This window comes from Symphodus melops (genome assembly GCF_947650265.1).
Source record: "Symphodus melops genome assembly, contig: scaffold_396, whole genome shotgun sequence".
Taxonomy (NCBI): domain Eukaryota; kingdom Metazoa; phylum Chordata; class Actinopteri; order Labriformes; family Labridae; genus Symphodus; species Symphodus melops.
The window spans coordinates 1-18391 of NW_027636470.1; the positions used below are offsets into that span (position 1 = coordinate 1).

Here is an 18391-nt window from a genome sequence, read left to right on the forward strand (position 1 = left end):
AGAGAGAGACAGAGAGAGAGACAGAGAGAGAGACAGAGAGAGAGACAGAGAGAGAGACAGAGAGAGAGAGACAGACAGAGAGACAGAGACAGGAAGTGTTACCTGTACTCAGGTGTGCTTGCAGCCAGTCCAGTCTCCTCACTCTCACTTCGCCTCCTTCAGGATAAAAAGCAAACAGAGCGACGACGTGACGTCGTGTTTCACATGTTGATTCATTTTCCACCTTTTCACTGCAGCTCACCTGTGGGCTCCACCAGGTGTCTGTTTAACGTCACGTTTCTCTGACACATGCTCAGAAGGTCGTCTCCGACATCTGTCAATCAAACATCAGAGCCTGTCAGACAGTTGTTATGGTCACACCTGAGTTTGTTACCTGTGAAAGAAGCTGATTCTTTACTTTAAAGTTTCACCTTTTAACAAACGTTCAAAACTTGTTTGAAAACAGAAACGTACCTGTGCAGTAAACGGTTTTGGCGGTGGTGGCCATGACGATGCTTGTTAATCCTGTTCCCGCCCCCAGGTCCAGGACGGTACTTCCTGTGAAGAGGAGCGGGTCAGAGAGGATGAAGTCAGCGAGAAGGAACGCCCCCCCTCCACACCTGAGGAGACAAAGTGAAACAGGTATTTAAGGTTAACACACCCTAACCTGCACGAGGCTCCGCCCACACCTGAAGACAGACAGCGCTCAGAGTCCGAGGCGGGTCAGGGCTCTCTGCTGCCTCCAGGTGGAGACCGTGGGTAATGCGGGATGAAGCTCTAAATATTCATACGGTTTGAATAAAAAATAAAAACCGTCTCTGACCTGTTTGCCGACGTCCTCCAGAGGCGTGGCCAATCGTGTGCTCTAAGAACAAACAGGAAATGTGTTTTCTGCGTCACAGTCAGACACACATGATGATCAATAAGAGGAGCTGACCGATCTTTATGAAGTCTTTCAAACACTCGTCGTCCTCGTCTTCTTCCTGGATCACAGAGTCCGAGCGTTTGAGGATGACGGCAGAGACGAGCGCTCTGATCGAACTCTCTCTCCTCGGCCTGCCAGAGGGACGAGTGACACATGAAGCTGCTTCTTTCTAATAATCAGGTGTGTTACAGGATGTTTGTGAGCACAGCGCCCCCATGATGAGAGGAGGGGAACAGTGTGAGGTGGTTTCAATCTACAGATCAGCTAATCACTTTATTGTTCCTACCGATGAGTGACGTCCAGATCTCCATCTTCATCCAGCAGAGTGTCCACCAAACCTCCTCCTCCGTCTCCGTCTCCTCCTCCTCCGTCTCCTCCTCCGTCTCCTCCTCCTCCGTCTCCTCCTGCCCCATCTCTTCTCTCTGAGTCTTTCGTGTCTTCCCCTGTCTGTCTCTCCTCGTCTCTCTTTTCTCCATCTGACAGGATCTTAAATTTAGACACAAACACTAAACACACACACACACACACACACACACACACACACACACACACACACTCCTCTTCAGTCTCGTATAAATCACATGGCATGGAGTAGAAGCAAAGACGGAGAGCTCCTGACTACTTTATTACTTTTCACTCCTTCTCCCTTCGTTTTGCAACCATAGTGCTAAATATTTCGTACTTTTAACTTTATTCCTCAGTCACGACATCAACATGTCCACAAAGAGTAGTAAGGCTGGGAAAAAGGACGATTCAGCGGCTAGCTTAACCATGGATGCTATCTCTGCACTGCTGGAGCAGCACCGCGTGGCGCTCGCGGGCGACTTCAAGTCCTCTTTCAGTGCGCTTGAAACTAAATTTGAACAAGTTCAATCTGCAGTCGAGGATCATGGACAGCGCCTGGCCTCGCTAGAACTCGCTTCGGATGATCTGGGTCAGCGTGTCAGTGAGCTTGAAAACGTGTGTGCCGGGCTCGGCGAAACTAATTCCAAACTAATGGCCAAAGTTATCGACCTGGAGGGCCGGAGCCGGCGGCAAAACCTACGTATTCTGGGCCGAATCCACCGAAAGTGGTCGCCCCACCGAGTTTTTTTCTAGCCGGCTCTGTGAGGTTTTCGGCAAGGAGACGCTGCCTTCACCACCGGAGATAGACAGAGCCCATCGCTCGCTTGCTGCCAAACCGGCCCCGGGACAGAGACCGCGCCCGGTTATTCTGCGCCTGCATCGCTACCAGATCAAAGACCTCTTGGTTCGGGAATCCCGGCGGAGAGGGAAACTGGATTACCACGGCCAGCAGATCCGCGTCGCTGAGGATTACAGCCCCGAAGTTGTGAGCCAGCGTGCTGAGTATAAAGACGTCTTATCGGAGCTATACAGCCGAGGGCTAAAACCCTCTCTACTGTATCAGGCTCCGTATAACACTTCCCAGTGGTGACAGAAAGTGGCTGCGCTCAGCTGATGAAGCACGAAGGTACATCAGTGGACTGCCTGCTGCATCTTCATCACCATGAATGACTGTTTGATGTCTGACGGTGTGTGGTGTTGCCTTTGGTCCCAGTATTGTTGCTTTTAAAGCCCCTTGTTTGTTTTTACCTTGAGGAGGACCTACTGACCTTCGTTGTTGTTTATGGGGCTCAAACACCCACCTGTACAACATCTATGTGAGTACACCAGACCCTAGTCCAGCCATTATTTACGCCGGGCTCATTCTTTCGTTTGCTAGATTACAGTACATATACGGTTGTGATGTTTTGTTCTGCTGAGTTGCCGGTGAAAATAAATGGGAACGATACGAAACTGTTCTTTTCTTTTGCCTTACATGGTTGTGTTTCTGTCGAGGTTGAACGTCTCATTTTAGGAGTTTGTAGTTTTGTATCCAAACAGTAATGGAGCTGAAGATGGAGTTTAGAGGTGTAGGAAGAGTGTTCTTTGGTGAATAATGATTGTTCTTAGGAGCCTGCTGCCATGTTCTCTGGCAGCTGTCCAGTTGTGTGTGTGGGGGGGGGGGGGGTGGGGGGGGTGGGAGGTGTTTTGTCTTTTGGTTTTAAGCTCTTGATGTTATGTACATACCCTAATTGCACACAGACCTCTATATCAGATGCTTTTTGCTTTTATTTTGAAACCGACACCTGGAGTCTCTGTAAAACTTTACCTGACAAACCTACCCTTATGATCATGGAGAATGGCTAGTCCTTTGACTTGGAGTTACAGAGACTAGAACAATGACTTGGAGTTACAGAGACTAGAACAATGACTTGGAGTTACAGAGACTAGAACAATGACTTGGAGTTACAGGGACTAGAACAATGACTTGGAGTTACAGAGACTAGAACAATGACTTGGAGTTACAGGGACTAGAACAATGACTTGGAGTTACAGGGACTAGAACAATGACTTGGAGTTACAGGGACTAGAACAATGACTTGGAGTTACAGGGACTAGAACAATGACTTGGAGTTACAGGGACTAGAACAATGACGGCCCTTAGTAGTATTAGCGTAGCCTCTAGTACCACTGTTAGGAACCTAGGAGTTCTGTTTGATCAGGATATGTCCTTTGATTCCTACATTAAACACATTTCAAGGACAGCTTATTTTCACCTTGGTAATATCTCTAAGATCAGACAGATCCTGTCACAACATGATGCTGAAAAATTAGTTCATGCATTTGTTACCTCCAGGTTGGATTACTGTAATTCTATTTTAGCAGTGGTACCTACAGTCTCTAAACTACAGGAGGTAGAGTCTGCAGTTATCAGACCTGCTGGTACCTACAGTCTCTAAACTACAGGTGGTAGAGTCTGCAGTTATCAGACCTGCTGGTACCTCCAGTCTCTAAACTACAGGTGGTAGAGTCTGCAGTTATCAGACCTGCTGGTACCTACAGTCTCTAAACTACAGGAGGTAGAGTCTGCAGTTATCAGACCTGCTGGTACCTACAGTCTCTAAACTACAGGTGGTAGAGTCTGCAGTTATCAGACCTGCTGGTACCTACAGTCTCTAAACTACAGGAGGTAGAGTCTGCAGTTATCAGACCTGCTGGTACCTCCAGTCTCTAAACTACAGGTGGTAGAGTCTGCAGTTATCAGACCTGCTGGTACCTCCAGTCTCTAAACTACAGGTGGTAGAGTCTGCAGTTATCAGACCTGCTGGTACCTACAGTCTCTAAACTACAGGAGGTAGAGTCTGCAGTTATCAGACCTGCTGGTACCTACAGTCTCTAAACTACAGGTGGTAGAGTCTGCAGTTATCAGACCTGCTGGTACCTACAGTCTCTAAACTACAGGAGGTAGAGTCTGCAGTTATCAGACCTGCTGGTACCTCCAGTCTCTAAACTACAGGTGGTAGAGTCTGCAGTTATCAGACCTGCTGGTACCTACAGTCTCTAAACTACAGGAGGTAGAGTCTGCAGTTATCAGACCTGCTGGTACCTACAGTCTCTAAACTACAGGAGGTAGAGTCTGCAGTTATCAGACCTGCTGGTACCTCCAGTCTCTAAACTACAGGTGGTAGAGTCTGCAGTTATCAGACCTGCTGGTACCTACAGTCTCTAAACTACAGGAGGTAGAGTCTGCAGTTATCAGACCTGCTGGTACCTACAGTCTCTAAACTACAGGAGGTAGAGTCTGCAGTTATCAGACCTGCTGGTACCTACAGTCTCTAAACTACAGGAGGTAGAGTCTGCAGTTATCAGACCTGCTGGTACCTACAGTCTCTAAACTACAGGAGGTAGAGTCTGCAGTTATCAGACCTGCTGGTACCTACAGTCTCTAAACTACAGGAGGTAGAGTCTGCAGTTATCAGACCTGCTGGTACCTACAGTCTCTACAGCCCCGTTTCCACCGAGCGGTCCAGCTCGGTTCGTCTCGGTACGGCGCGCGTTACGGCGTTTCCACAGACTGATCCCGGGAAAGATTCCCAATAACCGATCCGTACCGTCCCACTTTTTGGGACCCTTCCGTTGGGGGGCCAAGAATGTGGAGCCGACCCGAAAAGGTGGAGCTAAACACAGCAGTCCTCTGATTGGTTGAAAGAATGGTCACTTCCTGTGTTACATCATTAAACAAAACTCTGGCGTGTTTAAAGCATTGAGTGTAACACAGCTGATTGTTAGCGTGTGTATTTGTCCTCGCCGCTCACAGCCTTCTCTGAAACAAAGCTGGATTGAGTTCTTGTAATAAAGAGTCACATGACAGTGACAGAGGAGATGACCTGCTGGATGTCTCCAGCGTTGGTTTGGTTTATGTAGCGTTTTTCACCTTTGTTGAGTTTATTAGTTAGCGGTTAGCTGTTAGCTGTTAGTGATTAGCTGTTAGCGGTTAGCTGCTATCATATGACGCTATTTACATAGCAGCTATCGTCGTCCGGCTTACACACTGCCTACCAAATAGAGCACGGGTAGCTGTGGAAACACAAACGGGATCAGGCTTAACCGAACCAAACCGTACCAAACTGTACCGATCCGTACCGGACTGATGTGTGGAAACGGGGCTTATATGGTAGAGCCGCTCCTCTGGAATATTCCACCAGTCGGGGTCCGGGAGGCAGACACACTAGGTACTTTAAGGAGTAGACTTAAACTTTTGTTTTTGATAAATCTGACAGTTAGGGCTGGCTTAGGTAAAGTGTCTCGAGATAACAATTATGAATTGATGATATACAAATAAAGATTGATTGATGAGACAAACCTGGCTGTCCGACGGCGTTGAGGCGGGTCATCAGGTGGCGTGTGTTTGGCAGTAGCAGGTGAACGTCTGACAGTACTGTGTCATGATGGAAGGTGATCTGATCCATCACTGATGATGTCACACTGATGTCATCACACTAAACAGCTGAGGAGAACACAGTCACTCACTAAGCTAATAAGTAAGTTTGTTTTATAGTATTGCTATTTTTTATTTAAATTTGTCATGTTTATTGTTATTCTTTAGTGCTATTTTTTATTTAAATTTGTCATGTTTATTGTTATTCTTTAGTGCTATTTTTTATTTAAATTTGTCATGTTTATTGTTATTCTTTAGTGCTATTTTTTATTTAAATTTGTCATGTTTATTGTTATTCTTTAGTGCTATTTTTTTATGCACTGCGGGTTGAGGGGATTACAATTTCATCTGTGCTGTTTAACATGGAGCATATTTGACAATAAAGCCGACCTAACAAGGAGCACGCCACAACAGTCAGCATTTGACATAGTCAACAATGAGGGTAACAGCACGCAACCACACCATATATTTAACGCTGACGTGCTGTTCGCCTTGATGGTTGAGGAGGATGTTGGTTAGTCTACGAACTAAAGGCCGGGCAGAGGTAGACTCAGGATGGCGGTCTGTCTCAGAGTGGATCACAGTGTAGGTCATTAAGGTCATTACACATTTATTGGTTTGGTCTGAGGGTCTTTCTGCTGTGAACGCGGCGCCGGTGAGGCCTTAAAGGTGGCCACGACAGAAGAGGGATGTTATCATCATTATGATATGAAAATTACATGACCCTGGAAAAACGGACCAGGAAGTCACCACTGTCATGTGACAGGAAGTGTCCGACAGCTTTTTCTGACAAGTCACAGACACACACTCGCTGGGCTTTAAAGGGTTTAACTATTAACGTGAACCTGTAAATATTGTGATATTAACCAGTCGACCTCCTTTATGTAACCTCCTCCTCTCATTATATAAATATCGCGATATTAACCAGTCGACCTCCTTTATGTAACCTCCTCCTCTCATTATATAAATATCGCGATATTAACCAGTCGACCTCCTTTATGTAACCTCCTCCTCTCATTATATAAATATCGCGATATTAACCAGTCGACCTCCTTTGTGTAACCTCCTCCTCTCATTAAATAAATATCGCGATATTAACCAGTCGACCTCCTTTATGTAACCTCCTCCTCTCATTAAATAAATATCGCGATATTAAACAGGCTCCAAAGTAGAGTCACGCGCAGTTCTAAAGCTAAGACGTGACCTTTATATGACCCCCACTTGTGGTAATATATTTCTTAATGTTTATAAATGTGTGACATGCTGCTCAGCTTCTAGAAAGTCTCACCTCCCCACGCTCCTCACACACCCCCATCACTGTGCACCTCCCAAACATGTCCGGACTGAAACAACACGGCAGGAGAAACGTTCCGCCTGAAGTTCAAAGTTGACGTTTTACTTCCGCTTATTATAAAGTTCTAAGTGAACGCTGTACCTCAACATAGAAGAGCAAGTGAATTAATTAATAAAGAATTAAATTTATAATGAAATTAAAACGGGCAGCATCATTGACATGTAGTTGTTGGGTTAACCACTAGAGGGCGCTGTCACACTGTGATCACTTAGACTGAGACTTCCTTTATTGTCATTCAGATTTGAACTTTGCAGTACAGATAAGAATGAAATTTCGTTGCATTAGCTCGATGTAGTGCAGGATAAAAGAAAGCAGAGAGTATTTACATAAAGAGTGTTGTATAATATACAAAATAAGGTGCAGAATGTTTGCATTTCTAAAGAAGGTGCAGATATAAATATAACATAAAAAACAAGAGCTGTTGTAAGATTACTGTACAGATAAATATATTGCACGTTTATTTGTCAGTTTAATTATCTTTATAGTCCAGAGAGGTAAACCAGTTTTGGGGGTTGACGGGGAATGAGAGGTAATCCAGTTTCTGGGTTTGGAGGGGGAATGAGGGGATTATTTTGTAGCGTTCAAGAGTCTTATGGCCTGAGGGAAGAAGCTGTTACAGAACCTGGAGGTTCTGCTATGGAGGCTCTATGGACCTCTTTCCAGAATCCAGCAGTGAAAACAGTCCTTGGTGGGGGTGGGAGGAGTCTCTGCTGATTTTCTGAGCCGTGGTCAGACAGCGACTTTTTGCAATCTCCGGGATGGGAGGAAGAGAAGTCCTGATGATCTTTTCTGCTGTCCTCACCGCTCTCTGCAGAGACTTCCAGTCTGAGGCCCTGCAGGCTCCAGACCAGACAGATGCAGTTGGTCAGTAGGCTCTCTATAGTGCCTCTGTAGAAGGTGGTGAGACTGGGGGGATGGAGCTGTGCTCCTTTCATCCAGCGCATAAAGTGCATGCGCTGCTGAGCTCTTTTTACAAGAGCTCCGGTGTGAAGGGACAAGTTCAGAGTGTTATCTGCACCCCCAGGAACTTGGTGCTGCTCACTCTCTCCACTGCTGTGCCGTTAATGAGGAGTGGAGTGTGGCTGGACTGGTGACTCAAGACGCAGCCCTGAGGGGAGCCGGTGCTCAGGGAGATGGCACTGGAGGTGTTGTCGCCCACTCTCACAGACTGGGGTCTGTCTGTGAGGAAGTCAAGCAGCCAGTTACATAGGGGGGTGCTGAATCCAAGAGGGGCCAGTTTGCTCACGAGGTGCTGTGGGATGATTGTGCTGAACACCGAGCTGAAGTCGAGGAACAACATCTGTACATGTGTGTCCTTCCCTTCCAGATGTTCTAAGCTCAGGTGGAGTGCAGAGGAGATGGCGTCCTCTGTGGAGCGGTTAAGGTGATAAGCAAACTGGTGCGGGTCGAATGTGGGGGGGGAGTCTTGAGACGATGTGTTCCTTTACCAGCCTCTCGAAGCACTTCATCATGATGGGGGTGAGTGCCACGGGGCGGTAATCATTCAGGGAGGAGATTGTAGGTTTTTTGGGCACTGATGGTACCACAGCCACTGTGATAGAGTCCGTGATGACTTGTATGCCCTGCCACATTCGTCTGGTGTTCGTCGGGTTCTCGAAGAAGTCCTGCACTACCTGACTGTGAGCACGCTTTGCAACCCTAATGGCACGGTTCAGGTTGGCTCTGGCTGTTTTAAGTGCCACCATGTCGCCAGATTTAAAAGCGTCGTTCCGAGCTTTCAGCCTTGCACGTACCTCACTGTTAAGCGCTAACAGAGCCAACAGGAGATAGAGTGAAGGCTAAGCTAGCAACGCAACCAAGACGAGAAGGAGAAGAAACACAACCGATTAAAAACATGGCAGACTTAGAAACAATCTTGCAAGAGTTACGAGAATTCCGCCGGGAGAACTTGGAAAACCTGAAAGAAATTAAATACGATATTAAGAAAACAAACAACAGGATAGATGACGCCGAAAAGCGGATCGTGGAAACAGAGGAGCGTACTCAGAATCTAGAGGAAGCCACCTTGGAGCTCATGGAGCTGCAGAAGCAGGTCGAGACCAGAATGACGGACTTGGAGAGCCGCTCGAGGAGGGAGAATGTCCGGATCCACGGCGTGAAGGAAGGAGGGAAACGCTCAATCGATGGTTACTTTTGTTGAAAACCTCCTTAAGGAGAAGCTGGATTTACCCCCATCGTTTGAGCTGCAGATCGAAAGAGCACACCGGGCTCTAGTCTCACAACCTCCCAAAGACGGCCCGCCTCGATCCATTGTGATAAAGTTGCAAAGTTTTCGGTGTAAAGAAGAACTTATCAAGATTGCGTGACAGAAGAAGGGCTTTATGTACGACGGGAGGAAGGTGTTTCTGGACCACGATTATGCGCCGGAGATTTTGAGAAAACGCAAAGAATACATGGAGGCAAAAAAGGTGTTAAGAGATAAGAATATACGCTTCCAGACGCCGTTTCCAGCGAAACTCCGGGTGTTTTACGAGGGAGAGACGCGCATCTACAGCACAGCTGAGGAGGCGACGAAGGACAAGGCGGCCCGAGGGCTCCAGGTGGAGGTCGTGAAACCGACGGAGAACTGGATAGAGCGGATCAAGCGGCTAATGTGGACGACGAGCCGAACGAGGAGTGGACACGGGACAACGGAGACACGGCAGGGCTACAAACAGAGACTGCAAGCCTCCAGGAGAGAAAGGTAAAGATCAGGTACCATCAGGTCCTAATGAAACACAGCTCAACCCTGCCTCCACTGACGGAGTTTCTGGTGCAGGAGATCCTGGATGATGGTGTTAAGTGCAGAGCTGAAGTCTACAAACAGGATCCTAGCGTGGAGGGTTAGGGTCGAGGTGATGCAGGATGTAGTTCAGTCCCATGTTGACTGCGTCCTCCACCGACCTGGGGGTCCAGCAGGGGGGCTGTGATGTCCTTCAGGTGGCTCAGCACCAGTCAGTAGTCATGGCAGGTTTCTTTGAGTCTGCTCCAGGGAGGAGTTGTGCATGAAAAGATTCCTTTGTGTGGTTTAGGTGAAGTTTAATTTCAGCTGTCAGAACAATAAAACTTTCCAGAGAACATCAGAGCACGGACACAAATATAATGTTTGTCAGACACACACACACACACACAGAGAGACACACACACACACACACACACACACACACACAGAGACACACACACACACACACAAAGCCCTCATAGATGTACTTTATTGATCCCAAACTGGGAAATTGTTACAGCAGCAGGTTATTAAACAAACGATCAGCATTTATCAAATGACTGTATCTGTTAAAGCTCTTTTCTTTGGCCTCTCCTTTAATGCTGTACAGTTTCAGCTCTGACTCTGTGCAACACTTTAAGGACTGTTTATCAGACACTAACACACGAGCATCACGCCACTTCTGCTCAAACTACTGCTGACACAGCACAGACATTCTAGAGGAGGCACTTTACTGCAGCATCTATACAACCCTGGAACTTCTGACATTCATGGTCTATCCTCTGGTTTTGGTAGCTGCGAGTCAGCGAGGTGGACCTCTCAGCTGAGATAAACCCTCGGTATTGTATTTCCTTGTTTTATTAAACCTTCTGGTTTCTTCAATTTGACCCTGAGTCTCTTCTCTTCCTTCTCTAAGAAAGTCAACACACACAAGGTGACCGAAAAACCCTTAAACAAAAGTAAATAAGCACTTAAAATATGAAAAATACGAATAACAACAAATAGATCTGGGATGTAAATCCATGAAATCTCGGGTAAGGAGTAGAGTTAGTTAAATAATGTCCATGCAGGTAAACATGCACTCAAACCTTTAAACCTGCGAAGAAACAAGCAGCAACACGTCAGGTACAAAAATCCGCATTCAATGTCATAATATATTAATAACATGTTTTTTTTAGTTTTATGAAAATAATGACATTCAGAGTTTCATTTTTTTTAAACTTACTGTTTTTAAATCTGCAGCAAACACGGTTTAAAAAAGGTTTTTCAGAATCATTTGATTTTAAAGTTATAAAACAGATGACAGCAGCATGATGCGTTCGCGGTTCCATTAATGTGCAGTTTTCTCCCAGAGGTTCGGTTTATCAGTTTATCTGTGATCATAAAGTCCGATGCTGTTACCTGGTGTTACAGCTGTTACCTGGTGTATCAGGTGTTACCAGGTGTATCAGGTGTTACAGCTGTTACCTGGTGTTACAGCTGTTACCTGGTGTATCAGGTGTTACCAGGTGTATCAGGTGTTACAGCTGTTACCTGGTGTTACAGCTGTTACCTGGTGTATCAGGTGTTACAGCTGTTACCTGGTGTATCAGGTGTTACCTGGTGTTACAGCTGTTACCTGGTGTTACAGCTGTTACCTGGTGTATCAGGTGTTACCTGGTGTTACAGCTGTTACCTGGTGTTACAGCTGTTACCTGGTGTTACAGCTGTTACCTGGTGTATCAGGTGTTACCTGGTGTTACAGCTGTTACCTGGTGTTACAGCTGTTACCTGGTGTTACAGGTGTTACCTGGTGTATCAGCTGTTACCTGGTGTTACAGCTGTTACCTGGTGTTACAGCTGTTACCTGGTGTTACAGCTGTTACCAGGTGTTACAGCTGTTACCTGGTGTATCAGGTGTTACCTGGTGTTACAGCTGTTACCTGGTGTATCAGGTGTTACCTGGTGTTACAGCTGTTACCTGGTGTTACAGCTGTTACCTGGTGTTTCAGGTGTTACCTGGTGTTACAGCTGTTACCTGGTGTTACAGCTGTTACCTGGTGTATCAGGTGTTACTGCTGTTACCTGGTGTTTCAGGTGTTACCTGGTGTTACAGCTGTTACCTGGTGTTTCAGGTGTTACCTGGTGTTACAGCTGTTACCTGGTGTTTCAGGTGTTACCTGGTGTTACAGCTGTTACCTGGTGTTTCAGGTGTTACCTGGTGTTACAGCTGTTACCTGGTGTTTCAGGTGTTACCTGGTGTTACAGCTGTTACCTGGTGTTTCAGGTGTTACCTGGTGTTTCAGGTGTTACCTGGTGTTACAGCTGTTACCTGGTGTTTCAGGTGTTACCTGGTGTTACAGCTGTTACCTGGTGTTTCAGGTGTTACCTGGTGTTACAGGTGTTACCTGGTATTACAGCTGTTACCTGGTGTTACAGCTGTTACCTGGTGTTACAGCTGTTACCTGGTGTTACAGCTGTTACCTGGTGTTTCAGGTGTTACCTGGTGTTACAGCTGTTACCTGGTGTTTCAGGTGTTACCTGGTGTTTCAGGTGTTACCTGGTGTTACAGCTGTTACCTGGTGTTACAGCTGTTACCTGGTGTTTCAGGTGTTACCTGGTGTTACAGCTGTTACCTGGTGTTACAGCTGTTACCTGGTGTATCAGGTGTTACTGCTGTTACATGGTGTTTCAGGTGTTACCTGGTGTTACAGCTGTTACCTGGTGTTTCAGGTGTTACCTGGTGTTACAGCTGTTACCTGGTGTTTCAGGTGTTACCTGGTGTTACAGCTGTTACCTGGTGTTTCAGGTGTTACCTGGTGTTACAGCTGTTACCTGGTGTTTCAGGTGTTACCTGGTGTTACAGCTGTTACCTGGTGTTTCAGGTGTTACCTGGTGTTTCAGGTGTTACCTGGTGTTACAGCTGTTACCTGGTGTTTCAGGTGTTACCTGGTGTTACAGCTGTTACCTGGTGTTTCAGGTGTTACCTGGTGTTACAGGTGTTACCTGGTATTACAGCTGTTACCTGGTGTTACAGCTGTTACCTGGTGTTACAGCTGTTACCTGGTGTTACAGCTGTTACCTGGTGTTTCAGGTGTTACCTGGTGTTACAGCTGTTACCTGGTGTTTCAGGTGTTACCTGGTGTTTCAGGTGTTACCTGGTGTTACAGCTGTTACCTGGTGTTACAGCTGTTACCTGGTGTTACCTGGTGTTACAGCTGTTACCTGGTGTTTCAGGTGTTACCTGGTGTTACAGCTGTTACCTGGTGTTTCAGGTGTTACCTGGTATTACAGCTGTTACCTGGTGTTACAGCTGTTACCTGGTGTTTCAGGTGTTACCTGGTGTTACAGCTGTTACCAGGTGTTTCAGGTGTTACCTATTGTTACTGATGTACATTTGTTACCTGGTCTTACCTGGCGTAGAGGTGTTATGTCTGTCCTGTCTCTATGACAACAGTGTGTTAACAACAGCCGCTGTATAACCAACACAACTCTGTAACTTTTTACTGTTTGCTTTGTATTTGAGAAATCGTGTTTTACGCCAGCAGACACAGAGCAAGTGGAAGGTATTGCAATCATTTTTAAAATACTATGATTTTTGTTTATCTAATTTTCATTACTTCATTACTTTCATTGTTTTGATTTTCCTTCAAGTTTTAGACATGTGACAAGCAAATGAGAGATAAAACCTTTGCTGTTATCGGTCGGACCGGGATTACACTTTACTTGTTAATGTTCAAATTATATGACCAGAAAAGATTTAGAAAAAAAGTGGCCATTGAGTTGAAAAAGGTTAGGAACCTCTGTCATACATGTTGAAAGTCATAGCGCTTTTTCAAAAGTCACTGGGCGCTGTGCTTTTCATCCAGACGGCTGTAAACACTCTCTACACATTATGAACGCTGAGAAAGTGTCTACGTCTCCTCTCCTCAGTGTCGCACCCCCAGCACTTTCTTCATGTGTTCGTAGACGACGTAGGAGATGCTGACAGCGGGGATGACTTTGAGGAAGTTGGGGGTGATTCCACGATAGAGTCCGAGGATGCCGTCCTGAGACACGATGTGTCTGAACTGTCCCAGCATGCTCAGCTTGGGTTCCCCATCAGAGTTTGCTGACCATCGATAGAAATATTTATTGATCAATTTATGGTTGATTGTTCATGCTCAATAGGTAGAGAGTATATTTGTCTCACCTTGTGCCTGCATGCGTGTCCTGATGAGAGCGAGTGGATACGACGCTAGTTGACCACACGTGCTGGAGACCGTCCCACAACCAAGCAGAACAAAAACACCAGGATCAGCGGAGTCCACGCAGAACCTCTGCAGCCAGGCGTTCTTCAGAGTCTATTTTAAACAGGTGAGAAAGTTTAAACAGGTGAGAAAGTTTAAACAGGTGAGAGACTTTAAACAGGTGAGAGACTTTAAACAGGTGAGAAAGTTTAAACAGGTGAGAAAGTTTAAACAGGTGAGAAAGTTTAAACAGGTGAGAAAGTTTAAACAGGTGAGAGACTTTAAACAGGTGAGAAAGTTTAAACAGGTGAGAAAGTTTAAACAGGTGAGAAACTTACCTCGTACACAGCCAGGTCAATGCCGGCATACGGGATGATGCCTAGAGTATTGGGCAGGTATCCTCTGTAAAACGCTCGCACTCCCTCTGTCCTCAGGATCTGACGAGCACAATCAGACATACCCAAGTATTGACCAGTCGTCCTCAGAGTCAGCCGAGTCTTCAGCACCTGAGGACAAAGAAATGATGAACCGGACTGTTGACGTCTACAGCCCCGTTTCCACCGAGCGGTCCGGCTCGGTTCGTCTCTGTGTGCATTTTGTGGCGTTTCCATAGAATAATCCCGGGAAAGATTCCCAATAACCGATCCGTACCGTCCCACTGTTTGGGAGCCTTCCGTTGGGGAGCCAAGAATGTGGAGCTAAACCCTGCAGTCCTCTGATTGGTTGAAAGAATGGTCACTTCCTGTGTTAGGTGGTGGGCGTGTTTAAAGCATTGATTGTTAGCGTGTGTATTTGTCCTCGCCGCTCACAGCCTTCTCTGAAACAAAGCTGGATTGAGTTCTTGTAATAAAGAGTCACATGACAGTGACGGAGGAGATGACCTGCTGGATGTCTCCAGCGTTGGTTTGGTTTGTGGAGCGTTTCTCTCCTTTGTTGAATTTATTAGTTAGCTGTTAGCTGTTAGCTGTTAGCCGTTAGCTGTTAGCTGCTATCATATGACGCTATTTACATAGCGGCTATCGTCATCCAGCTTACACACTGCCTACCAAATAGAGCACGGGTGGCTGTGGAAACACAAACGGGATCAGGCTTAATCGTACCAAACCGTACCAAACTGTACCGATCCGTACCGGACTGCCGTGTGGAAATGGAGCTTAAGTGACCAAGAACCTTGAAACAGACACTGACCTCCATCGGGTAGATGATGGTCTGAGCTGTCGCTCCTGCCAGGGAACCAGCGAGGAACCTTTCCTGAACCCTCAAACTAGCTCCTTCTTTACTGCCCCGAATCACATACTTTATCTACAGGAGAGGAGAGAGGGGTTTTTCATTGACCACTACGAAAGAAAAGGAACACTGTCACATTGTCAACTTCAATCAAGAGAAGAAATAATAAAATAAATAAAACATTTCCTAAAAGTGCAACCAAAAAAAAACACAATATCAATGAAACAAACAATTCGGTCTCTCAAACTGCATTACGGACTACATAAAGACCCACCAAGACTGAACACTGTCTGTGGACCCTAACCCACAGACAAAAAGACAGGGAGGAGACGAAGACTGTGCAGACAGAGCTGAGGAGGAAGATCAGGGAGGGGAAGAGCAGCTACAGGAGGAAGATCAGGGAGGGGAAGAGCAGCTACAGGAGGAAGATCAGGGAGGGGAAGAGCAGCTACAGGAGGAAGATCAGGGAGGGGAAGAGCAGCTACAGGAGGAAGATCAGGGAGGGGAAGAGCAGCTACAGGAGGAAGATGGAGGAACAGCTGCAGCAGCAGAACGTCAGCAGAGTCTGGAAAGGCCTGAAAACCATCTGACTCTGAACTGGTGATGGACCAGGACACTTTCTTTAATAGATTTAAACAGCCATCCACCCCTCCCCCAACCTCACCCCCCACCCCCACCCCAACCTCACCCCCCGAGCTCGCATACAGCATGTATGAGGCATCCCCGTGTTTAACACAGAGTCTGTGCGGGCGACTCCAAAACATGAACACCTGCCGCCGACTGAACTTCAGTTTGGGGTCTTTAGCTGTTTTAAAACCACCTACCTGTTCACCTACCGCTAACAGAACCTCCTCCACGGTAACAGGACCGCTCAGAGGGACTATCCGGACTCCCTGTCGGAGAGTCGGAGGTGGCATCTCGGAGGACGCCATTCCTCCTGACAACACCTCCAGGGATCAGTCACACACAGCGAACAACACTCAATATAAATATGAAACGCTCTTACCTGATCATGCACTTAAAGCTGGACAAACAGACACCAGACCATAAATGATTGGTCAGTTGATTAATAGATTGATTAACTCACCTGTTCATAGGCCATAAACTTGATGGCGGACTCAGGAGCAATCTTGAGGACGTTGATGCCGTTTCCTCTCCACAGTGAGGCCACGCCCCCCTCCCTTACCATCCCCCTCAGACCAGACCACAGGTTAACCCTCTGAGATGACGAGCCGTGCACCTGCATACAGACACACACACACACACACACACACACACACACTGAGTGTGAGGTAATATTGTTACGGTTGACAGATTTGAATTTTGAATAACTTGTATGGCCATTATTTGCCATTTGTTTTTTGATTTACATGGACTTGTTGCTTTGAGCTCTTAAACAATGTTAAAATTAGTTATATTAAAACATCTTAAAACTCTAATATTTACAGCACTTTAATAAGCGACATTTAGACCTGACCCCTAATACAATTAAAACATCACCTCACGACCAAAACATGCAGTTCCTCCAGTGTCCACTAGAGTCTGTCTCCTGCAGTGAGTCAGTCTCCATAGAGCTCTATGTTAAAATGTCCAACTTTACACCTGCAGTTCCTCCAGTGTCCACTAGAGTCTGTCTCCTGCAGTGAGTCAGTCTCCATAGAGCTCTATGTTAAAATGTCCAACTTTACAGCTGCAGTTCCTCCAGTGTCCACTAGAGTCTGTCTCCTGCAGTGAGTCAGTCTCCATAGAGCTCTATGTTAAAATCCCTGGTACAATGAGTTTGAATAAGGTGGTGTGGCCTTTAATATAAATCAGCTGTTTACATTACATTATGGCTTAAAGTGATGTAGTATTAGGGGGCGTCGCCCACAAATCCAGCTCACATGTTTACACGATATTAAATGTTGGTACCATCACAGTTCTTTAATTTAGATATTAGTGCAGATGTATATTGACTGACCTGCAGGAAGACCTTGAGGCGGTCCAGAGGAGCGGTTCCTGTTCGGGAAACAGCGCCCGCCATCGCCCCTGCAACCAGCTGTCTCCACACCAGACCAGAACGCCGCTCCTTCTCTGAGAACTCATCAGGTATGGTCAGGTGTTCCCCGATATCAAACATCTATAAGAACAGTCGACAATGTTTTCATGATGTCATCACTGTGACCCGACCTCAGGTGTATCATGTGACTTACGTGAGAGTGTTTCCAGTAGTGAACAATCTCCTCCATGTTGTGAAAAGGGTTAAACAGGAAGTGATCACGCCATTCGATCCAGTCGATGGTCATGGTTCCGTCTCGGTCCATACTGAAGGAGACGATGAGATAACAGAAGATTTGATTTAAATTCTCTGTGTATTTGCTTGATCTCCTTTCCTAACTGCTTTGCACCAAAACACCAACTTTGAACCTGGAAATAAAAAGCTCACTTTGGTTAATAGACTATATGCTTTAGGGGGCGTGGCCAGAGTGATGTCATCTCCTAATTTAAACTAGGGGTGCGTTTGGATCGTCCCTCCTGTCCACTTTCACTCGCATGTTTTCTTTAACCCAGGAAGCAGTGAGGTGGCGGCCATGTTGAGAGCTGTTTGAATTCTCTCAGAGGTTATAAAGGAGGCTCAATGCTTCCTTTATAACCTCCTTTAGGAAACACTGGAGCATCCTTTAGGAAACACTGGAGCATCCTTTAGGAAACACTGGAGCATCCTTTAGGAAACACTGGAGCTTCCTTTAGGAAACACTGGAGCTTCCTTTAGGAAACACTGGAGCATCCTTTAGGAAACACTGGAGCATCCTTTAGGAAACACTGGAGCTTCCTTTAGGAAACACTGGAGCATCCTTTAGGAAACACTGGAGCATCCTTTAGGAAACACTGGAGCATCCTTTAGGAAACACTGGAGCATCCTTTAGGAAACACTGGAGCATCCTTTAGGAAACACTGGAGCCTCCTTTAGGAAACACTGGAGCTTCCTTTAGGAAACACTGGAGCTTCCTTTAGGAAACACTGGAGCATCCTTTAGGAAACACTGGAGCATCCTTTAGGAAACACTGGAGCTTCCTTTAGGAAACACTGGAGCATCCTTTAGGAAACACTGGAGCATCCTTTAGGAAACACTGGAGCATCCTTTAGGAAACACTGGAGCTTCCTTTAGGAAACACTGGAGCTTCCTTTAGGAAACACTGGAGCTTCCTTTAGGAAACACTGGAGCATCCTTTAG

At 46.3% G+C, this 18391-nt stretch overlaps 2 protein-coding genes across 2 annotated transcripts; both read right to left on the minus strand.

Moving 5' to 3' along the window:
• Nucleotides 1-58: 58 nt before the first annotated feature.
• mettl22 (methyltransferase 22, Kin17 lysine) lies at nt 59-5766 on the minus strand (the record flags this gene model as incomplete). Its single annotated transcript, XM_079373284.1, has 7 exons — nt 5592-5766; nt 1191-1410; nt 888-1035; nt 803-844; nt 454-607; nt 242-313; nt 59-156 (listed from the first exon to the last, which is right to left on the minus strand). Coding segments are annotated over exons 1-7 (840 nt in total), but the record flags the coding sequence as incomplete, so codon positions are not given.
• A 7881-nt stretch (nt 5767-13647) lies between these two features.
• Nucleotides 13648-17744, minus strand: LOC306819481 (mitochondrial adenyl nucleotide antiporter SLC25A23-like). Its single transcript, XM_079373283.1, has 8 exons — nt 17603-17744; nt 17370-17481; nt 17138-17296; nt 16265-16417; nt 15139-15252; nt 14289-14456; nt 13914-14064; nt 13648-13832 (listed from the first exon to the last, which is right to left on the minus strand). The coding sequence occupies exons 2-8, from the start codon at nt 17478-17480 to the stop codon at nt 13651-13653; spliced, it is 1038 nt and encodes a 345-aa protein (XP_079229409.1). The 5' UTR covers nt 17481; nt 17603-17744; the 3' UTR covers nt 13648-13650.
• Nucleotides 17745-18391: the final 647 nt, after the last annotated feature.